The sequence below is a fragment of the Rattus norvegicus genome, chromosome 3, assembly GCF_036323735.1.
Source record: "Rattus norvegicus strain BN/NHsdMcwi chromosome 3, GRCr8, whole genome shotgun sequence".
NCBI classification, from domain to species: Eukaryota; Metazoa; Chordata; class Mammalia; order Rodentia; family Muridae; genus Rattus; species Rattus norvegicus.
The window spans coordinates 39,466,310-39,489,879 of NC_086021.1; the positions used below are offsets into that span (position 1 = coordinate 39,466,310).

Genomic DNA, 23,570 nt, shown 5'->3' on the forward strand with positions numbered 1-23,570 from the left:
GCCAATGTCCATGTGCTGATGCAACATGGAGCTAGAGCCCTGTTGTCCTGGCGCAGCTCCCATGGCTCCTCACCTGTCTGTCCCTGGAGATTATCACACTCGAATCAATTGAGCAGGGATGTGTACGAATGCCTAAGCAAGCCCTAGCTAGTCCTCTGACTGAGACAGTAGGAATGAGCCACTCATATTGGGGCCACAGCCGGGGCTGGGATTCATCCCTGGGAAACTTCTCTTAAGGCTAGGTTCCTAGGCTCCTGCTGGCTCCTGAGCTGCATTTATGACACCTTGCTGGCCTGCTGCTAAGCCTGGTTGTGGTTAGCATACATGGTCCTGTCTCTGTAGGCCTTGCTGCCAGCCATAGTGCTGGGCTTGTTTCCACTACCCAGTCACCTGTACCATCAGCTCAGCTCAGAGCTCTGCCTGTCCAAGCCACTCCAAAGCTAGCTGTATCTCCACTTTTGTTTGCTTCTTTCTCCCATGCCGTCTCCTTTGGCCTTACATGGTCTGGCCCTAAGGCTTTATGCCCCCACCCCCACCCCCCGTGGAACCCTTCATGTCACCCAACCATCCATACCCTTGCAGCCAGGAGCACCAGCTCAGAGCTGGCACAGGAAGTGTTTGCTTTTCCCAAAGGATACACAGAGGCAAGCCTACTAGATGAGCAGTGGCCTTAGAAAGGGGTCAGTGGCCAGTGCTTGCGATAGTACCCTCCTGTCCCAGTCCCTCAGCTTGTGTTGCATGAGATGTCCCTCTGGGGTAGGGGGACAACTGTAGAGTCTTGAGCACCCTTAGAACACACTGTCATCTCCCTGCTAGGCTGTATTCTCAGCCTTTGCCCTTCATTCCATGGGGAAGACCTTGTGTGGACAGTCTCTGTTTCTTCCTTCTGCATCTGGGACAGGCTTTTCTCCTGGACAAGACGTCAGTAGACATCACCTGGCTCAAGCATCAGGCTGGAGGGCTGCCTGCCCCTGTTCATAGGCGACTTTGCTGATTCTGCCTCATTCTGCCACATGCCCTGCCTGCTGGGCTCAGGACAGAGCCAGTAGTATATTAGGTCCAGGGAGCACTGGGTCTGGTCTGCCCTAGGGTGAAAAGGCAGGGAAGGTGGTGCCCGCTGTGCCTTCGTAACTGTCACCCTAGGAAAGTCTTTATTCGTCTCCCCAGCGAGTCCACCACAGTGTTCTCACTAGCTGGGGGTACTCCCCTGCTCAGTCATTTTGAGCTCTGTGGAAAACCCAGATTCCTGTGACATCATTCAGGCAGGGTCTCGATATGAGTCTCGATAGCCTGAAGTGGGAGCCCAAGGAACAGCATCTGTCTGCCCTGTGGTTTTGTTTTCTTCATGCTTCTGGACCCAGAAGCCTAATGTTGGAACAGAAAGATGTCTTTCTCCTGGGGAAGAGCTGTTGTATTCCAGTTCCGCCAGCCTTCATGCTTAGTGCACTTGGACCCTTCACTGAACCTACCCTGTCTGTTGAGCAGCCTCTCTGCCCACCCTGTGCTGGCTGTGTCCCCCACAGTGTCTTAGAGTGCATGGCAGCACTGCCCAGCACACATCTCTGCCTAGTGGACAGTCATCCGGCTTGGCTGCAGAGCCCTGAGCTCGTTCCACCATCAGCATAGGTGTGGGTTTGGGAATCGGGGTTCCATGCGACTCAGAAACAGATCTGGCCCTGAACTGTCCAAGGCCCTACCTGACCCCCCAGGCCCATCTTTGTTCCTGTGCAGTGTCTTCCCTCGGGAACTTAAAGAGGTGTTCGCCTCATGGCGGCAGGAGTGTAGCAGCCGCGGCCGGCCTGATATCAGTGAACGACTCATTAGCGCCTCCCTCTTCCTTCGCTTCCTGTGCCCTGCCATCATGTCGCCCTCGCTCTTCAACCTGCTTCAGGAGTATCCTGACGACCGCACAGCTCGCACCCTCACGCTCATCGCCAAAGTTACCCAGAACCTGGCCAACTTTGCCAAGTGAGTGTTTCATCCCATGGGGTTGAAGTAGACAGGGACAGAAACTTGGGGTGTGTGTGCTCTTGACCCAGGCTAGTGCAGTGGGCCTTGGTTTTATCCCTGTCTCCCTCAGCCTCCCCACAGCCACTTGCTTCAGAATAAAACCTCCTCCACAGCCACCCTCCCAGTAGTGCAGTGCCGTTTTGGAATGCTTCTTTGGATTTTAAAGGTGGGAAGACAAGATATTTTTCCCTTCTGCGTATTTGAGTTAACACATTATCATAAAGTGCCATAAGGCTTCGAGTCTGTCTTTGAGCACCGAGCTCCACTTTGTAGGGAATGGCTGATTTCCTGGGTAGCTGGGCACTTGGGTTAATACTGCCAGGATGATTACCTGTAAAGCACATCTGGTGGTTTGGGCTGTGTAAAGTTCTTTTTTTTTTTTTAAGATTTAATCATTTTATGTGTGAGTTTTTGCCTCCGTGTATGTCTGTATACTACATGAGTGCTTGGTGCCCACAGAGGTCAGAAGAGGGCATCAGACGCCCAGAAACCAGATTAGGGATGGCTGTGAAATACTGTGTGGATGTTGGAAATTGAATCTGGGTCCTCTGCCTATGCTCTCAACCACTGAGCATCTCTAAGCCCCTTGGCTGCCAGTTTAGACAGTGTAGATAAAGTGGCAGGGCTGGGTAATCCTGTCATTAGTTCACAGTTGTGGATCGAGCCCTTTTCTAGGTCTGTCGGTGCTGGGCCTTGACTGTGAGTGTGGGAGGCAAGTGCAGTGGAGAGAAGGGTGGGGCCAAGACGATGCCAAAGTCTCAGGAGAGCAAAGGCTTTGGGGAGAAAAGACAGGAAGACCAATCATCTAGCTCAGACAAGAAACAGAAGCTGGCTTGATGGTAAAGCCTGGTACCAAAGGCATCTAGGTCACCAAGACAAAGCTGGGAGAGACAGGAAGTAACTGATGAGGGCTACAGGAACCTGAAGGCCACACGGTATAGAGGTGGACCATACAGCATGGCCCTTACCTCCTCTGGCCTCTGCAAAGGATCTCCACTGAACAAGGTATGTCTGGTAAGGAGAGACTGAGGGAGGCTATAGCCAGACTTCAGTTAAAAATGATGGGCACTGGCTAAAGGAGGCAGTGGCACAGGGACAGATAGTAGGTGACAAGATCAGGTCAGCAGGCCTTGTCATTTGGAGAAAATGAAGGAGAGCTGACACCACTGCCAAGCCTCTGACTTGTTCGGTGGTCTCTTCCCTTGGGAAAGGGAAATTTGGAGGAGGAGACAGGGCTTGAGGGGGGTGTCCCTGATGACCCCAAAACCTCAACTGGGCCAAGTGTGGATCTGAAATTGACCTATGTACTGGGCTTTCCCGTCTGCAGGAAAAGAGGCAGGGCCCATAAGGGGCAGTGTTAGAGGAAACATGAACACTAGTTACTTTAGTTCCTGCAAAGGGTAGAGTGGTCTTGGCCTTGAGAAGACCCTAGCAACTCAGAACCTTGATTGGCAGCAGCCATGGTGAGGAAGGAGATGAGATCTGACTCAACTAAGGGGCCCTTATCTTGGCTGCCCTTTTCTGTCCAGGTTTGGCAGCAAAGAGGAATACATGTCATTCATGAACCAGTTCCTGGAGCACGAGTGGACCAACATGCAGCGCTTCCTGTTGGAGATCTCCAACCCTGAGACCCTTTCTAACACAGCAGGCTTCGAGGGCTACATAGACCTGGGCCGGGAGCTCTCTAGCTTACACTCTCTGCTCTGGGAAGCTGTCAGCCAGCTTGATCAGGTACCTGTTGCCTGGGTTAAATGGTGTATCTGCCAGATTGGAGGGCTCATCGGTGTGACAGATTCACTTGTAGTGAGGCTCTCTCTGGATGTTCACTCCCCAGCACTGGGCACTGGGTCCAGGTCCACACCTTTGTGCTCAGCCCTGATAGCCCAAGTACACAAGCGAAGGCTCACTCACTCCTTACCTCAGTGGGAGAGGAGAGCGGTCTGGCTTAGTTGCTTTACTGAAAGTGCCCTTGCTCTCGGTTTTATAGCTACTGAGAAGGGAAAGATACTGAGGGCCTCCACATGAGAGGTCAGACTGTGGGAGCCTCTGTAGAGCAAGCGCTTACAGCTCAGTGTCGATCGATCTGCCACATTAGCTGTCAGTGGACAGAATTAGGCCCTGCATGCCTGACATTGCTTCAGTTACTTGGCCCAAGCAGCCCTTCACTAGCCTGGAGTCCTGCTGATCTCCAGTGGCTGTAACCCACTATACCCTGCCAGGAACCACCTCTTAACTTGCCTTGCTTTCCAGGGCCCTAGGGGATCACTTTACAAAAGTAATGATTGCTGACCCCAGGCTGGTCCCTGCCTCTTGTCCATCCTGAAGGTGATTGCTGGGCTGGGCTGGGCCAGGCTGGTCCCTGCCTCTTGTGCATCCTGGAGGTGTTTGGTTTGCCATGTGTCTTATAGACAGACACATCCTCACACTCAGGCATGAGTACATACGGGTCTGTGTTTTTCAGTTAGTTTTCAGGTGAAAACTTAGCTGTACACAGTCGTTGTGCCCCTTGTCCCCTTGTCCCCATCGTGGGTGTCTTCCTACATCACATTACTACCACTGCCTCTAGCCTTGTAGTGCAGCACAGTATCCTGGAGTAGGAACCCTGCATAGCTCACCCACTGGTGCACTGGAGTCCCAGCTCACACTGGCACTCTTGCTGTTGAAATTGCAGGGACACAGTTTTGCTCATGGCTTCCTTCCTCCCTTCATTCATGAGCCAGTATGCTGGTCACTGTCCCATGGGTCTCAGAACCAGGCAGGAAGTACAGAAAATGATCAGTGTTGTCACAGAGTGATACAGTGTGACAAGAATGTGAAATGGAACTGTTGCCCCCATGGCTCTGCCATGGGGTTGCCAGCTCTTACTTGCAGGGCTCTCCACTGCTTGATAGTGTCCCCTGCTTTAGCTCAGCCAGAATCCTCTACACATCCATGCTGTGACAGGGAGGCTCAGAAGGCACTAGGCCCTCTCTTGGGCCTCGGCACTTGTCCTTTCTTGGGCCAGTGCCTATATCTACAGCTCAGGCATCAGATGGGCGAGCCCACCCCTTCCATAAAGTAGGCAGTTTGAGGAGCTACCGTAGATGAGACCCAGAGTGTGGGGCAGCTTGAGAGATGAGCTGTCATTTGAGAGGTTGGGGGTTACAACAAGCAGATTTGCCCCACTTTCACAGACTTGCTGGGTCTGGTCGGTGAGAGTCAGGGTTCTGTATTTCTGTGACATAGGTGACAACTGCCTGTTTGCATTTTTGCAGAGCATTGTATCCAAGCTGGGACCCCTGCCTCGTATCCTGAGGGATGTCCACACAGCACTGAGCACTCCAGGCAGTGGGCAGCTCCCTGGCACCAATGACCTGGCCTCCACACCAGGCTCTGGCAGCAGCAGTGTCTCAGCTGGGCTTCAGAAGATGGTGATTGAGAATGATCTCTCTGGGTAAGAGCGGCTAGCTGTGCTGGGTGGGGTCGGGCATGCATGCAGCCCAGGCGCAGCCCAGCTGTGATCAAGAAGGAAATGACGCCCATACAAGTACTTGCTCATTAGAAGCCTGATGAGACCCAGTGTGGGGCAGCCTGAGGGATGAGCTGCCATTTGAGATAAACCTGAGCAGGCTTCTCGTAGGAGGAATGTGTATGCTTTTTGGAAAAGATGCATTTCTGGGAAAGACATTCTTGGGTTCAAGGTTGACCCCAAGCAAAGAGCTGGGAAGCCTGTGTTTAGAGATAATTACCAACCACAATCCCTGATGTTTCCTTGGGACCTGTGCTTCTTAAAAATTACCCCATCAAGCTGCCCCTGGTGGTGCATGCCTTTAATGCCAGTACTTGGGAGACAGAGGCAGGTGGATTGCTGTGAGTGAGGAAGGCTGTGACCTGTAGCAAAGATTCAGACCTGCCTGCTTGTCTTATGCCCTTGACAACTCCTCTGATACCTTGTTTTTTCCAGGAATGTCAGCCCCCGCCTGCCACTCAAAGAGAGTGGCACAAGGAGGCAGGGCAGGGGAGGGTTCACTAGGTCCCCACTAGAGTTGTGCCAGGCTGGCTAGGAACAGAAGGGGAGGCACAGGGAGCCCCAGGAACTGTGAAAATGGTGATATAATTCAGACCCAAGGATAGCAGAGAGACACCAAGCTATGGGCTTAGGGGCACTTCTAGACCCTGACAGCCATTGCCCCAAGATGGCACCTGCAAGACTGGTCCCTAAAGAGCAGTTTGGTTGGAACAGCCACCTTACCAGTGATCCTGGGACTCTTGGCCCCTCTGACACCCAGCCATGTCTCAGCCCTGCCTGAAGCTGCTGGGCCCAGCAGCAGGTGGTGGTGCTGTTGGTTTGGGCCCATGAGTCTGGACTCACGGTTCTTTTCCCCTTCTTTCCCTGTGTGTGCTTGTCTCCCTGCAGTCTGATAGATTTCACCCGGTTACCGTCTCCAACCCCCGAAAACAAGGACTTGTTTTTTGTCACAAGGTCCTCCGGGGTCCAGCCTTCACCTGCCCGCAGCTCAAGCTACTCAGAAGCCAACGAGCCTGACCTGCAGATGGCCAACGGCAGCAAGAGCCTGTCCATGGTGGACCTCCAGGACGCCCGCACACTGGATGGGGAGGCAGGTTCCCCAGTGGGCCCCGAAGCCCTCCCTGCTGACGGGCAGGTACCTGCAACTCAGCTGGTGGCTGGGTGGCCAGCCCGGGCAGCCCCAGTGAGCCTGGCAGGATTGGCCACAGTGCGGCGGGCAGTGCCAACACCAACCACACCAGGCACCTCCGAGGGTGCACCAGGCCGGCCTCAGTTGTTGGCCCCTCTCTCCTTCCAGAATCCCGTGTACCAGATGGCTGCTGGCCTGCCACTGTCACCCCGTGGCCTTGGTGACTCAGGCTCTGAGGGCCACAGCTCCCTGAGCTCTCACAGCAATAGTGAAGAGCTGGCAGCCGCTGCCAAACTAGGAAGTTTTAGCACTGCTGCTGAGGAGCTGGCACGGCGGCCTGGTGAGCTGGCACGGAGGCAGATGTCACTGACTGAGAAGGGTGGTCAGCCAACAGTGCCGAGGCAAAATAGTGCAGGTCCCCAGCGGAGGATTGACCAGCCTCCACCGCCGCCACCGCCACCACCTCCTGCCCCCCGGGGCAGGACACCTCCTACCATGCTGAGCACCCTACAATACCCACGACCCTCAAGTGGAACCCTGGCATCAGCATCACCTGACTGGGCTGGCCCTGGCACCCGGCTGCGGCAACAGTCCTCCTCTTCCAAGGGAGACAGCCCAGAGCTGAAGCCCCGCGCCTTGCATAAGCAGGTCAGCATCGTGGGTGGGGCTCGTGTCAGTCAAGAGTCACAGTCTATCATGCTCTTCCTTGGTCATTTCACCTCACTTGCACCCAGCTGTCATCCCATGCTGAATGGGGCTATCTCCCGCCCCATCCACAGGCCCACCATAGAACTCCTTTTTCTGGATTTGGGACCTCCAAGGCCTTAAGCATAGGCAGGCTCCTTTACCAGTTCCCTATGGAGAGGCCGGGCAGGAAACAAGGACTGTTTCTACATCTCTAGTCTGTGCCTAGTAAAGTTCCTCCCAAATCCTGAGGCTACCTGTTGTGCTCTGGCCTCGCTTCCTAAAGCACTCACATAAGCTGAGCCTACTCCTGACATAGCTACCAGGAGGGTAACCTATCCCTGCCACCCAAGGGCTTCAGCATGACAGGCTGATGGGCAGCAGGTTGGCCACCTCTTAGCCAGGCTGCCCAGCACCCGAGGGAACAGATTGCAGTGCTCTGAGCCCACCTGGGCTCTCACCTGGCTCTGCCTGCTATCTAGAAAGCTGATATCCTTGAGTAGGCACTCAGGCAGCAGAGGTCCTCTCCCTTCCCACCTATGGCTCCCTAGTGGCCATCCCTGCCTTACCATCTCTGCCTCTTCACAGCCCCTCACAGCTATGTTTCATCGTAGGGCCCTTCGCCCGTCAGTCCCAATGCCCTGGACCGCACGGCCGCTTGGCTCTTGACCATGAACGCGCAGTTGTTAGAAGACGAGGGTCTGGGCCCAGATCCCCCCCACAGGGATAGGCTAAGGAGTAAGGAGGAGCTCAGCCAAGCAGAAAAGGTAAACCTGGACCTAGACCTGAACCTGGGCTGGGAGGGCAGGGCGGGCTACCTCCACCAATGCTGGGATGGGGGTCTCTCTAGAGCCCTTAGTGGAACGAACGGCACTGCTTGTTCCTGTCCTGCCACGCCAGTCCCCACTCCCCTGCCATGTGGAGACTGCAGTCAGTCCAACTGGAAGGAAAGCAGCAAGACCTTAGCATGGACCCAAGGTTCTCCTTACAGACTACACATCAGTCACCTGAGAGGGCTTGTATGCAGCCTTGGGACACAGGTTGAGGAGACTCCCTTCTGCTCAAGGACATTTAAGGAGCTGAGGCTTGGAAACAAGATGCTAGAGGGGCCACTAGAGACTCTTGGAGAGCCTCGGGAATAAGGAGCCATGGCAGGGGTCCTGTGACTGCTAGAAGAGCCACCCACACAGGCTCCCTCCCTTGGTTTCGGCCTGCCTAGGGCTTAGGGAGGAGCAGCATAGTTACCAAGATAAGGGAGGAAGCCATATTGCCAGTGGGATGGATGTCCCTTTCCTCCCAGGGGAGAAGTGGGTTCTAGAGGTTCCAGATCTCACCTCACCATGTATCTGCCGTTTATGGGGCAATCGCACACTTCAGCTGCCCTCCCCAGTCCCGAGTACCCATGCTGGATACCCTGGCTTTGTGGTCAGTTTACCTTTCCCTGCATACCGAACTCCAGGAAGATGGAGTGCCAGAGCACCTCACCACAATCCCTTCCCCTCGGCCTTGAAATCCTAGGACGGCTCTTGCAGCCTCGTGAGCAGCCCCTTGGTCGGGATGGCAATGCCCCCAGTCCCCTACTTGGAGGGAGCCCATCTCCATGCTGCATTTGCTACCTGCCACCATTCCTGGCTCACTGCATCCGCCTGCTTTCCCCAGTATGTGAAGGGAACCTGGGGACATGGAACATGGTGCTCCCAGAGCCATGATGAGGAAGACAAGGAGGAGGCCTAGCTTCCTGCAGACTCCCTTCCTCCTCCCCTCTCCCCAGAGGCTGAGTCACATCTGGAGATCCCAAGACACCTTGTTTTGCTTCTCCCCTCCCCCTCACTCCCACTCCCACTCAGGTAGCTCCTGGGAGCCTGGGATTTCATCTCATTGGGCAGTTGCTTCTCGTGGGACTTGTCTGAGCCTCATGTTCCTCCTACAGTGCCTGCCACCCAGCTCTCAGGGCACGGTCAAGTGTCCTCCATACAACCAGGGCTTCCTCTAAAAAGTTCAAGGTTACAGATGTCTCAGCAGTTCAGAGCACTTGTCGCTCTTACAGACGACTAGGGTTCAGTTCACAGCACCCACATGGGAGCTCACAGCCATCTGAAACCCCAGGGATCTGACACCCTCTGCTGAACTCAGGCACATAGAGATACATGTCCCCTGCATGCAGGCAAAACACTCATGCATTTAAAAAAAAAAAAAAGCTAAGTTTTAAAAAAAGAAAGTTCAAGTTAAACCCTCGGTCTTTGAGGCGTGGGTTGAGCTCACCCTACTCCTGACTGTACGGGTTAGACTGGGAGGGGAGGGACAGAGCTCTGGCAGCCACAGAGTCGAGTCTTGTCACTGGGCTATCCCCTGTTGGCTCCCCTAGCCTGTGCTCCGCTCAGGCTGACGAGGCTGTGCTCTCTGTCCCGGGCGCTGGCCCATGGCTCACTGCCCCACGGCAGGATCTGGCGGTGCTGCAAGACAAGCTGCGGATCTCCACCAAGAAGCTGGAGGAGTACGAGACCCTGTTCAAGTGCCAGGAGGAGACGACGCAGAAGCTGGTGCTCGAGTACCAGGCTCGGCTGGAGGAGGGCGAGGAGCGGCTGCGGCGGCAGCAGGAAGACAAGGACGTCCAGATGAAGGGCATCATCAGCAGGTGAGCAGGCCGCCCATGGGCCACGGCCTCCGGCTGTGGGACGGTGGGCACCGGGAAGAAGCTGGCCGTCCGCTGAGCTCTAGGGCAATTAGAGATCTAAGCCAGACAACGAGGAAGCCATTGAAGGCAGGGAGAAGGACAGCGTATCTGGGTGTGTGTTCAGGTGTCCATTGTGGATAGGGAGGAGTTTGGTTCGAAAAGAGAAGTGACTATGCCAATATGGTAGATGGGGGTCTATTGGGTTTCCAGTGTCTGGTTTGTTTGAAGAGTTTCTGAGGTCAGTTGCTTCTGGTAGCTAGCTCTCTCCTCTCTCTCTCTGCCTGGGATGGGATGGGCGTGCTGTCCTTGGTGTCTGCACACAGGCAGTGCAGTATCTCGGCCACCCACTGTGTCCCAGGCCTGGAGCATCTACCTCACAGCAGTGTGTAAGGAATTGGGTTGAGCATGGTCATTGGCTGAGACCTGGGACTGAGCAGGCATGAGGTAGACAGGGAACTCCCCCTTAGCCTTCTGTCTTGTCCACAGCACAAGCCCTTTCCAGATCACCTGATCTGCCCGCCTGGCGGTTGTTTCCTGTCCTGGGCTTCTGTTCATTACAGATCATTAGCAGAGCACAACCCAGGTGGCCGGACCCCTGCGAACTGCTTGACATCCCACTCTGTTCTTGGCTCCCCTGGTGCCCAGCCATCTCCCCGTCCTGTGTCTGAGAGTGTAGACAGCATGAGGACAGTTAGGTCTAACTCGTCCTTGCTGCTCCTTTGCCTGCCTGCTTGTCTTACTCTGTCCGCTTCTGAGAATGCTGTGCGGAGCTCTCTAATCAGGACTCTCCTGGTTCCTTTCTGTTGGGTTTTGCTTCACTGACACTTTGTAGTCCTGAGTGGGCGTCCTTTTAGGATGATTATGTACCACTAACAAACCGGCCTTTTAATTATACCCTCTCCTCCATCTTGCTCTAATGTAGACACTCTTAACTTTCTCTGACTGGGGTTAGCGCGGTCTATCACTTTCTGCCCTAGACACTTTTAGACCATTGTTTGGTCCATTTCCACTTCCATGACAAAATATCAGCACTCGATCATTATAAACTAGAGAAACGTACTGCTCACAGTTCTGCCGTGTCAGCAGTTTAGTGTAGCTCTCCCTCATAGATATACCTTGGTGCTGTGTCCTTAGAGGCAAGCTCCTTCCAGCTTCTTTGGAAAGAACACTAACCCTGCTCATGAAGACAGAAATATCATGTGACCCAGTCACTTCCCAGAGCACAGCTGGTAACACCGCAGAGGTTAAGTTTCAGGGTCTGCACATTTGAGTGTGGACACAAACTTTCAGACTGAAGTACCCGTCTCTGTGCACAAAGTTTATTTTATAGGTTCCGATAGATAGATCTGTTTATTGTCTAACAACTTACGCCTTTTAATTGGAGCGTTTAAGCCATTTACTTCTTTTTCTTTTTTTCTTTTTTCTTTTTTTTCCGGAGCTGGGGACCGAACCCAGGGCCTTGCGCTCGCTAGGCAAGCGCTCTACCACTGAGCTAGATCCCCAACCCCAAGCCATTTACTTCTAATGTGATGGTCTTAAGCCTGTCAACCTTGTAGCTGTTCCCTGATGGTATGTAGCACTAGCGTCTTTCTGACTTCTTGCCTTCCTTGGACCGTGTCTTTTATTCCATAGCATCTCTCTGTTGGCTTCCATTGCTGTCTAGCCCCGGTGGCTTCGGGTGTTCGTTGACAGGTCTTCCTCAAAGGACAGTGACAATCGTGTCAGGCTTTGCAGACTACGTGACCTACTGCTCCATCTTACCTGCCGTCACAGCCGTGCGATATGAAGCCTTACAGAAGGAGGCAGAGGCAGAGGCGGTGGCTTGATGTGACCCTCCTCTGGCTACAGAGGCAGGGGCATTGCCCTGTCTGGGCTTTGTTTTTATTTTGTTTTGTTTACGTAGTCAGCTCTTTCTCACAAGGTTTTAAAGAAGCCTCTCCTGGGCTAGAGCTGTGTTCATTGTTGGAATGTCTGCCTGACGTGCACAGTCCCTAGGTTGGCTCCATAATACTAAAAATTTTCTAATTTTATGTATGACTGGGGAGGGGCTTGTATGTATATGTGTGCAGGGCTAGGTGTGTAGGTATTTAGGCCATAGAACAGCTCTGTGTGTGTGTGTGTGTGTGTGTGTGTGTGTGTGTGTGTGTGTGTGTGTGATTGTATGCTTATGTAGGGATATGTGGGTGTGTAGGTTAGAGGACAGTGTCGGAGGCTTCTCTTCCCCGTGGGTTCTGGGGAAGATTAACCTCGGGTCCCTAAGCTTATGCCGCAGTGCCCCTGCTCACTGGGCCATCTGATCTTCCTAATGATTTTTTCATTCAATGTTGTCAACAATTTCATTTTTCAGTTTGACTCTTACGTGCCTGGTGTGGTTTTCTTTGTGTTTCTTGGGTTGACTAAACTTAGGTATGTAGGTATGTGACTCTGCTTCCTACTTCTTCCTCTGTGGCTCCTGTCACCTGCCCCAGGTATAGTAGGCTGCTCTATACTGTCTTCCATTTCGTTCTTTACTTTTTTCCTTCTTTCTCCCTTTTATTTGATTTTATTTTATATGTATGGGGGGTTTCCCTGCATGCAAGTCTGTGTCAGATCTCCTGAGCTGGAGTTCCAGGTGCTTGTGAGCTGCTGGGTGGATGCTGGGAATTGAGTTCAGGTCCTTTGTAAGAGCAGCAGGTATTCATAACCACGGAGCCGTCTGTTAACACACACACACACACACACACACACACAGTCGTTTTCACAGTTCTTTGAGTTTTGTTTTGTATACATTTTTATATTACTGGGTGAGGATTGAACCCAGGGCCTTGGGCAGTTTAGATAGTTCTCTGTCACCGAGTTACACCCCAACCTTTGTACTTAAGACAGTCTCTTAGTAAATTTCCTAAGCTCTCCCTGGACTTGCCCACAGCCCAAAAGGTCTTGAACTTGCAGTGGTCCTCCTGCATCAGTCTCCCAGGTAGCTGGGGTTACAGGCCTCTGTGTAGGCGTGGCTCACATGTCATCTGAAATGGCACACCAGTGTTTTGCAGTACCTACAGTTGGTCCTTTCTCCTGCAAGTCTTTAGAGTTTCGCTGTGATTTAAAGCTCTTTGATTTTCCTCATGCTTACGACTGTCTCTTTGGCGAGTAGACTGCCCTATGGTTACTGCCTCACAGCATCACCTCCTGCCGCCCTTACCTGGCATCTCCGTCTCTTCTCACTAGTTTTTCTCCTGGTTGTTTCCTTACATCTCTGTGTCCTTGGCAGCTTTGGTGGGATGCCAGGCATTTTGGAGCTTTGCTAGGGTGGGACCTGAAGACCTTCAGACTTGGTCTCGGTCTCGTCTGGCTGTTCCATGGTGCAGGTACCTTCTCAGAATTCTTCATGGCCCCATATGGCCCATCTTCCCCTGCATCTATCTAGCTTATGGGATGTTCCCAGCTTGCTGGGGTTTTGCCAGGCAGAATTAGGATTCCTACAGAGACTAGAGGGGAATGTTTAGTAGGGTCTGTTTCTGCCTGGCGCTCCTAAAGTTCCTCCATCTCGTCCCTCCTGAGCTCCCTCATCACTCGGATGCCAGTGCCCACCACAGCAGCTGTACAGACTTTCCTTATAGGCTAGTGTGATGTTACTGGCGTCCCTGAACCTCGGGCCTTCATAATACCCACACCACCTTGGTGAACATGGTAGGAGGGGTCTATCTAGAGCCTTTTCTAGTGTCTTCATCATATCCCCTGCCACAGATCCTATAACATGGCATCTCTGGGTCTTGGAATGGAGATGCATTGGAATGGAGATGGCCCCAGAGAGCAGAGCTGCACGTGGGGAGTTGAGGTCAAATCAGAGTGGTCCAGCCATGTCCATGCTGGGGACAGTTGAAGGGCCTCCGCTGTTGCCTAGTGTGTCCTTCTATAGCTTAGGACGTTTTCCTCCTCTGTGCATGGTGACTCTGTCTCTGCTCACAGGTTGATGTCTGTGGAGGAGGAACTGAAGAAGGATCACGCTGAGATGCAAGCGGCCGTAGACTCCAAACAGAAGATCATCGATGCCCAGGTGGGGCTCTGGCTACAGCGATGCAGAGCGTGGGGTAGTGGGAGTGGGACAGCTTCTGGCATCCTCAGTTCCACCTCCGTGTGAACTGTGGACCAAGAACCAAGGTCTCTATGCTCTGAAGATGCTGACCAGGGACTTGTGGGAGTGGAGTAGGCAGAACTGGGGAGGTGAAGGAAGGCGGGACTCTGGCCCCCAAGCCCCTTCCTCTGAATGCCCCTAGGACTGGCAGGTTGGGCTAGACTGTAAGCTACGTAGCCGAGGAAGGAGCTCTGGCTGTGAGCCTGTGAGCCTCAGGTGGCTGTAGCTTGGCCCTGACTTTGAATAAGGTAAGAGGCAGTGATAGCACAGAGCCGTGCCAGCTGGGGCCTAACACACCTGACAGTTACACAGCCCAGTCTTCCTGCCTCTCCTGCCTATCACGATGTTCTCTGCCAGCTACTGCTGGCTCAAGCCCATCCCAAGTGCCACTAACGCCTTCTTTGCCCACAGGAAAAGCGCATTGCCTCGCTGGACGCTGCCAATGCCCGCCTCATGAGTGCCCTCACACAGCTGAAAGAGAGGTACAGCATGCGAGCCCGTAACGGCGTCTCCCCCACCAACCCCACCAAATTGCAGATTACTGAGAACGGCGAGTTCAGAAACAGCAGCAATTGTTAACCTGCCTGAGGAGAGGGGACTGTGGTGGCCCAGGCAGGGTCTCGGTCAGGAGGCTCCCCACAGTTGCAGACTAGCCTGCAGTGGAGGGGGCGCAGGACTGATGGAGCGTGAGACTGAGGGCACAGTGCCCCCCCACCTGAAGTGGGTGTGGGTAGAGGCAGTAGAGACTGCGCTGGGGAGTGGGGACAGCCTGCAGAGAGGTCTGCCTGCCAACTGTGTCTCTGGTTGTTGGATTTGGTATGTGGCACCTTTTCCTCTTTGACCAGCCAGCCAGGTGCATGTACCCCTTACCCTTTGCCATGGAGGGAGCTACCTGGAAAGGGCTCAAGTAAGGTCTAGGGGCCGCTGCTGTGGGTTTCCCTGGCTCCTGGGACCTGATGGAGTAGTTGGCAGGCAGAGTGGCCCCTGCTTATCTCTGCTCTAGCCTCTGCCACTGCATGCAACTGCTCAGGGACCCTTCCTGGCGGTGAGGAACTGAAGAACAGAACTTTGGGTCCTGTGCCCGTCCCAGGCTCGACACCCTCCACTCTCCTTCCCTTCTTTCCTTGCATTGCCAAACAGCACTGCACTTTCTCTGCTGGGCCCTCACATCCAGTGGAGGAGCCACAGCTCCCCACACGTCACCTGTGGTCCTGCCTCATGCTCTTGGAACTCCCAGAGGCCAGAGAGCTGGGCAGAGGTGGCCAGGTTGCACCATGCATTATAGCTGCCTTCTCCAGGGCCCCAGTGTGTCCCGGCACAGTGGCCCTGTGGGGAGAAGCCAGTCGGTGCTCACCCTGCCAAGGTGACCTCTTTTCTCTGATAGTTTAAGAGAACAGTTCTAAGCCCACAGGCCCTGAGAAGGTGGATAACTGTGACTTTTTTTCCTTTCACAGTATGCATTAGAAACAAAAGCCCGCTTGCTCGCTTGCTGGAACACAGGGCCTTTTAAATTGGGCGTGCGCACTGCATGGGAACTAGCGACCCTGGAGGATGGTAGAGTTGCTCCCTCTCCAAGACAGCAGCAGCCTGCACCAGGCCCCGTGTGTGCAGTCGCCTCTCCTCACCCTCCCAGCCCCAGCCAAGGACCCAGGCACTGCAGGCAGGGAGGGGCACACCCCACAGCTGGGGCTGGTTTTCCCCAGCTCTAGGCTGTTCTGTAGCATATCTGACCCTCCCCCTTTGTGGAACAGAGATGGGCAGGAGCTTGGGTCTCTCTTGGATTCCCATCTGTTCCCACACTCTAGATTCCAAGCTCTGGTTCTGAGTCACCTAGGGCAGAAGCCTTTGCCCAGGCAGCAGAATGGGACTAGGCAAGCTGCACTCAATGCTCCTAGAGACCTCACTAGAAAGGGTGGAGGTGTGGCCTAGCTCTGCTGCACCCCAGACTCAGTCCACGGACAGGTGAGGGTAAAGGGTAGATGCCCTGGACTTTAGCTGTAACCTACAACCCAGTTAGGCTGCAGACCAGTGCTGGGAGAGGGCGTGGCCATCAAGGGTCAGACCTCAGGAAGGAAGGAGGTGGGGCTGAGGTCCTGCCACTGCCTCTTCCTGCCCCACTCCTATCCACACCCCTGCACCTGTGCATTTCAGCAGGGGTGGCCTCTCGGGCAGGGCCTGGCCTGGCCTGGGTCTTGCCCTTCCACTGCCCAGGGAGCCCTGTTTTCCTCCCCACCCACACTGTCGCCCATGCCTCGTTAAAGTGACCTCTGTCTGAGCGCCTCCTAGCAATATGGGGAGGTCCCCAGGCCTGGACAGGAGAGCGCAGGGCCAGATGCAATGGCCCCTCTGGCGGGGTTATTAGCTCTCAGGCCGAGAGCCTTATTACCTAGTGCAAAAACTGTAAAAGTGTACAGACTCTCCACAGATTTTTATCTTAATTGCAAGTCTGCCGACTTTTGTAAATGTTCTTGGTGTTTGACTGTAACGGAACTATTTCACCCAAGGGATGTACATAGTCCTTTAGTCCTGGTGCTGCAAGGGCTGGCTAGGACACTGCTCTCCCGGTTGATACAGCCTAGAGAACGGTGCTGGGCAGGACAAAGAGCTCTGCAGTCTAGGTGTCTGTCTGTCTTTTTCCTGCCTGGGGCTTTGATTGGTTGGCTTTGAAGCATGCTGTTGAGGTGGGAGGTTGATGGGGGTACAGGCCCCAATGGGGCCAGTAGAGCATCCTCCTGCCCCACAGCTTTGGGGCTGAGCTCTGGCCACAGCAAGGGCTGGAATTGCCAGAGGCCCTGCTCTGGGTAGGCCCTGGTCACTGACACCCAGGCTCTGCAGGAGTGAGGGGCCCCTCCCCTGCCAACATAGACACCTGACCTTTTTATTCAACTTGTATGTTAGGACGAAGGAAACTGCCAAACTTCCTCTGAGCGAAGACTTCTGACTGCCCAGGGGTGGGGGTGGGGACCAGGGCCAGAGCTCCACTTGTGCCCCAGCACCTGCCTGAGGGACACTCCTCCCTCATACCCGTACGTCTGGGAGCCAGACTGTCCAGGGAACCAGCCCCTCTTTTCTATATACTCAGCCACAAGGCTACCGTCAACCCCACTGTGCCCAGCTCCCCCTTTTGTAAGTATGTGAAAAGGAAAAAGGCAAACGTCGGAGTCAGCCGGAGCCCTTCCCTCCGCCGAGACTTTAACCCTGTAATAATGTACAGAGAAGTTGTTGGTGTTTGAAGACTCCGTGTGGCTGTGCAATTTCTGTACATTTGCAATTAGAAATATTAAAGATTTATTTAGCTATTTTAAGCCTGACTCTCCTTTTTATAGCTGTGTCCTGGGTTGTTGCCTACAGGTAACAGGATCTTGAGCTAACACTATTGTTCTAGCCATGCCCCCTAACTGGGTGACCTACGGCCACCCCTTCTCTCTGCTGGAAGTCTGTACTTGGGAGTGGAGCAGCTGACCTGTCAAAGGCCCTCCTGACCTCCACAGGCCTGGAGCCCCGGTGATTCCTGGGAGCTTGAGCTTCCCACACTTCCTGCTGCAGAGGCTCTGGGTCAAGATGTGTCAGTCCTCTACAGCCTGAGGAGAAAAGGGGAGCTCTGCCCAGGGTTACCAGTGAGGGAGGCTAAGGTTGGCTGTCCCAACACAGATTCTTCAGTCAGATTTTCCTCAGCTAGAAATGAACTTGTCTGAAACCACTTAAGCCATACGTGCTGGGTGAGCGCCTTTGTCCCCAGGCATCTGTCATGTTTGGGAGCCTGTTTTGGTGTGTGATAACCCTGGGTTGAACATGAGGAGTCAGGCTTTAGAGGGGCAAGAACACACGCAAGCCCAGAGCATACTGTCAGAAAAACCCCAAGCCCCTACAAAAGAAAAGGAATTGTAGGGTTTTAAGAAGAACTTCTAATAAGCAAGGACAGTCCAGCATTCACCCTATGGAGAACAGATCTGTCTCTCAGACTGTAACTGAGAAATTACCTACAGTTGGCTATGCTGAGACATAAAGAAAATGTCTACCCCGGGACCAGTTTAGGCCACAATGGGAAATGGTATAAAACAAACAGGTACACCACCAGGAATCTTCTTTAATGAAACGAGTCTTGAAGTTAAATGAGGACTCTCGATCACATGTGATGTTTCCTCCCCAAACATCATTGTATTGATGAGATTAATGTGGGGGGCAATCCAAGCAGATAAGAGAATTGCTTTACAGTCAACTGGAAGCTGATGGGAAAGGTTTGCTTGTTCAGATCCCTTCCCAGAGGATAGGAGCCCCCAAGCCCAGACATCCGTGTAGTCAGAGCCAGGATACCTGGCCTGGCTTGAAATACTGCACCAGCTCCTGGCAGGGGACTGGCCTGGGGATGTCCGCCACGGGGTATAAGGGGGAAGTGAGCATGTCCTCCATAGCTGCCCCTTGTGCTCATTTAGAGAGGTTTCCCCAGTGAGAAGACTGAGTCACGGTGTCAATGTTCAGAGAAGCCTATGCTGTCTGTATACACCCACAGAGAGCACTTGTAGCCCAGGTCCCTGAGGCCACTGAAAATTTCCATCTGTCAGGTAGCAAGTGCCAGCATCGGGAACCAGGGCAGATGACATGTGGGCCCAGTGTTGGGAAAGACAGTGGAAAAGAGTGGGGACTGGAAAGTACAGATGAACACAGGCCCCCTGTAGAGGCAGCAGGGATCCTTGTCACACCATCCTCTCTGTGTAAATGACTGCCACTGCCCCCCCCCAAGCCCCCACACACACAGTGCAGTTCCACCAGAGCCATGTGCCCACTTGGTATGGACACTTGAGGATTTCACTCCCATCAAACTTGATTAGTCTGAGATAGAGTTCTTGACCTTGATGCCTCTAAAACTTGTTCCTTTTCTCAGTTTTCACCCCCCCCCCAAAACCGTTTCAACTCTCCTACTGTTTGTTCAAGCCAAGTGCTAAGTGTGATTTCCTTTAAACGTGAGTTCTTGATTCTCAGGCCTTAATGGAAATGCAGATTTAGAACGATGTCGCTGAACTGTTCTGAATGAAAAGCAAGCTCTCAATCAGTGCGACCCCGTTCTTTTAAAGAACAGCCAATATGGGCTGGAGAGATGGCTCAGGGGTTAAGAACGCTGTCTGCTCTTCCAGAGGTCCTGAGTTCAATCCCCAGCAACCACATGGTGACTCACAACCATCTGATGCCCTCTTCTGGTGTGTCTGACGACAGCTACAGTGTGCTTATATATAATAAATAAAAAAACTTAAAAAAAAAAAAACAGCCAATATATCCCACCACAGGCCAGCACACCCCACTGCCAATGACAGTTTGCTCCGGGGAGGGGGACGGGAACTTAAGCGTTCTGCTTCCTATTCCTTCGCGCTGTTTGAATATTTTACAGCCAGTTTTATTTCTTGTTTGGATACGGAGGAGCCATTTAAAAATAAATAAAACATACCCGATATAATGAAACGCTGTGCAGCCATTAAATTTGTAGATGGAGAAGTGGCATTGAAGATGTAAATAATGTATTGAGTGTAAACACTGATAACAGAATTCTATGTCCAGGAGGGTTCTGGTTCAGCTTTAAAACCATGCTCACAAGCACACCTGGGCGGGGAGGTGGTAATTGGTAGGGAAGAACTTGAGTCTGGACACGTGTGAGAGTGGGCTTTGGGGCTTCATGGCTGTTGCTTGGCAACATGGTCTCAGCATCATGGGGAAGTGCTCCGTTCTTAGTTTTGCCGCTGTAAAGTGAAGCGGCAGTGTCTGTACCACAGGGAAGTCTTCAGGGAGGGTGTGCAGCCGAACAGACATGTGGTCCTTATTAGTTCCGTAGGAGTATTGATATGCGTCTTCCAAGGAGGGAGAGACAGACACCACTCTTGGGTTAGCTGCAGGTCCTGCCCTTGCAGAGGACCTGGATTTGGTTCCTACCGCCCACCTCAAGCACTCGTACCTCCAGTTTCAGAGGATTCAACCCCCTCTCCTGGATTACACGCGCGCGGGCGCGCACACACACACACACACACACACACACGGAATTAAACATAAGTTTTAAAATTTTGTTTGACTTTTGGACGGCTCAAGACAAGGGCTCTCTGGGAAGCCCTGGCTGTCCTGGAATTCCTTCTGTAGACCAGGCTGGACTTGGACTCAGATCTGCCTGTCTCTGCCTCCCGAGTGCTGGAATTAAAGGCATGACCACTGCACGTGGCTAAAAATAAGATCTTCTTTTAAAAAAAAAAAGAATAATTAAACAATAAAAACCTTAAAGTTATACCTGGGATCATTAAAGAGATATATATGCTAAGACGTGAATAAAATATTGACCTAGGATACTGAGTGTGGTCCTTGTTTATCTCTTGGCTTTCCTCACTGTTTTTCTTCAACACATTTTTGTGTTTATGATGAAACCCCAATTGAAAAATTACCTGGGGCTCAGTGGTAGAGGACTTGCACTGAAAAAGTCAGTACAATCCCTCTAGGTGAAGCATTAGATCCCCGTCCACTTCCTTAACAGGGAAGGAAGGAAAGGGTGGGTGAAGAAATGGCCTTATGAGCAAAAGGGCAGAAAGAAGCTCACTGGGCTTACTGGGGGCACAGGCAGGGAAACAAAATGGGGGTTTTCTTAACAGTTTCCCATCACAGAAGTGGTCTTTGCTTAGGGAAGTGGCTGAATACAAATTAAATACACAGGACAGATGGCTGCTTTCCCCAGCGACTGTCAGCGGCTGTCAGGACGGAAGGTGTGGTTGGTGTCGGTGGCGGGAGAGAGGTGGGTATACTGGACATCTCAAATCTGAACAGCCGAGAGATCGATCGCACCATCTGGATTGAGTAGTTACCAGACCTGTGACCAGGGCGGATTGTCTGCTGGTCTGTGGCACGTGGCACACCAATATCCTGAGCTCGTTACTAGCTGCGGCTACCCTACACTGCTTGCTGAATTCATACGAAGATGGCCATGTCTTCCACATCCACGTTTAGAATTGACCGCTGCTGTTTTTGTGGCTCCTGGTTGGCATTTATTTCTGGGTGCTTTGAAATATCCAGACAAACAGCCCTTCAAAGGTCCAGCGAGTCAGAAGCCACCTGCATCTCTGAAGACCTTGTGGTCTGCCCTTTGTCCTGTCCTTCCCACCAGCCAAAAAGTTGGCACTGAGGGCTAATGAGGGTCCCTGCAGTTATACCTGGGGCGGGGGGCACACATCACTGGTGTCTGAAGGTTGGTTTTACGCACAGAGAGGGCCATGAGGTCAGGAGACGCCACACTCCTAGAGTCTGTAGGGAGAAGGCCTCAGTCTCAGAAACATCTCTTACAAAATGTTCACAGCTTTCTGCCCTTTCGGGACAGAAAGTAACAATTGCATGAAAGCATACTATTTTTTTTTTGACAACCAAGACTTACACACAAATATAAGATGAACATATGTTTAGTATTTTTTTAATTCACTAATTAATGAGGAAACCAGTCAGTTGTCACAGCCAATTCAGAGGAGAGTCCAAAGAGCTGTGCATACAGACAATGGGTAATTCGATCAAAACAAAATTTACAAATACATGCAAAGTCAGTCTGTCTCCGGGGCACTCCAGCAGGCACCATTTATTCTGATCTGTGGGACAAAGATCACGTGTTATCATCTCAGAACTTATAGGAAAGAAATTCAGGGCCGAGGAGAAGCAAGTTAGAGATTCAGGAGACTCATAACTCACCTTGCCTATGTTGAAATCTCACAAATTTCCCAAAACCAGCTTTAAAAAACAAAACAAAACAAAAACAGAAGTAGGGGGGGCTGGAGTGCTTAAAAGCACACACTGCTCTTGCAAAGGACTTGAGTTCAGTTTCCTGTACCGGGTGGCTCGCAACCACCCATAAACTCCGGCTCCCGGGACTCTGATGCCCTCTTCTGGCCTCCATGGGTACCGCTCTTGTGCACATACCCACATGCAGACACTTCTACACATAATTAAAAACTTTAAGAAAATCAAATACTAAGCAGGAAGAAGTCATGTTGAAAGGGGGTCCACTACTTAAAAAGCCCTTTCGGTATAGACATATCTGTTGTTCATAGCTATCAAGATAGCTTTGCTCTTGCCCACACAACCTAATTTTCTATTTTATCGTTGCGAGGTAACATCTCACTCTGTATGCAGCCACTCAAACGTGAGATCCCTCAACCCCTTCCTCCCAAGTGCGTGAATTACAGGTGCACACCACTGCACTTGGCACAGACTAGTATTGTAAAGGCAAAATTAGAATCATGCTACATACTATATATATACCCAGTGCCCACATAGTTCAGAAGAGGATTAGGTCCCCTGGAACAGGAATTACACATGGTTTTGAGCTGGGAATCAAACCAAGGTCCCCCAAAAGAACAGCCACTCCCCTTACTACTGAGTCATCTCTCTAGCATCTCTCTAGTTTGGGGTTTGGTTTTAAGTTTAAATTATGCATATATTTGTGTGTGTGTGTGTGTGTGTGTGTGTGTGTGTGTGTGTGTGTGTGTGTCTGTGCATGTATAACTATGTGTGTTTTGTACATGTGAGGCAAAGATGCTCTTGGAGTTCAGAAAATGGCACAGACGCCCTAGGGCTCGAGTTACAAGCAGATATGAGCTGCCCTGCACCTAACCACTGAGCAGCTCTCCAGCTCCTCCCCCACTCTGCACCCTCCCAAGCACCCCTGCCTGGACCCATTTTAGTGTTGTTTTCTGCTCACTGGTTTGTTCTGCAAAGCATGTTTGGTCATGCCTGCAATCCCAGGCCTTGGGAAGTGCAGACTGACGAAAAGAATCCCTGCCCATTTGAGGCTAACCCAGTGGTCTACACAGTGTATGTGACAAACCCCAGGTCAGCCAGGCTTAACAGGACCAAACCCTATCTCAAACAAAACAAAAACAAACAACACACACAAAAAATCAGAACAACAAAAACCATAACCACCACCAACAAAATCCTAATTAAAATGTTGTCCAGGCTAGCACCACATTCACGATTCCCCTGCCTCGTCAAGTCCTCCTGAGTACAAGGTGCTGATTGGAAAAGCCCTGTGTTAGACTAACAGGCCTGCTCTTTCCACTTGGCAGTGGGTTGTGGACACTCTACAAATATCACTGCTCACTGCTGCTTTACTTTTTTAAATGATTATACTTGCATGTAGTTCAAACTTTCACGCCTTGAATTCTGAATGATTTTGTTTTGCTTTGGACTTTCGCTTTGGTAATAATTTCACACTTTGGGATAAGTTGTTGAAAATCAATCGCAAGGAACACTGCGAAGGTTTTAACCCCATCAGTTTTATCGTTAGAGTTTCAGTCTTTCTGTTTGTCAATCTTTCTGTCTCTGTCTCTCTCTGTCTTGTACACACACACACACACACACACACACACACACACACACACACACACACACTCTTCTCCTCCTGAATTCCTTGAAGGCTGATATCATGGCTCCCAACACAGTTTTT

At 52.1% G+C, this 23,570-nt stretch overlaps 1 protein-coding gene across 13 annotated transcripts in view; it reads left to right on the forward strand.

Moving 5' to 3' along the window:
- The window catches only part of Dab2ip (DAB2 interacting protein), a 170,986-nt gene extending 153,565 nt beyond the window's left edge, over positions 1-17,421 (forward strand). For 7 of the 13 annotated variants that reach the window (NM_138710.4, XM_063283045.1, XM_063283052.1 and 4 more), the window contains 8 exons: positions 1,732-1,968; positions 3,540-3,741; positions 5,265-5,443; positions 6,407-7,295; positions 7,946-8,098; positions 9,773-9,966; positions 13,951-14,038; positions 14,528-17,421. In NM_138710.4, coding sequence (NP_619724.3) covers positions 1,732-1,968; positions 3,540-3,741; positions 5,265-5,443; positions 6,407-7,295; positions 7,946-8,098; positions 9,773-9,966; positions 13,951-14,038; positions 14,528-14,695 — 2,110 coding nt within the window. In that variant the 3' untranslated portion in view covers positions 14,696-17,421. The remainder of the gene's footprint in view (positions 1-1,731; positions 1,969-3,539; positions 3,742-5,264; positions 5,444-6,406; positions 7,296-7,945; positions 8,099-9,772; positions 9,967-13,950; positions 14,039-14,527) is intronic. The other 6 variants (XM_063283048.1, XM_063283049.1, XM_063283046.1 and 3 more) reach the window with 3 other exon arrangements.
- The last annotated feature ends 6,149 nt before the right edge of the window (positions 17,422-23,570 follow it).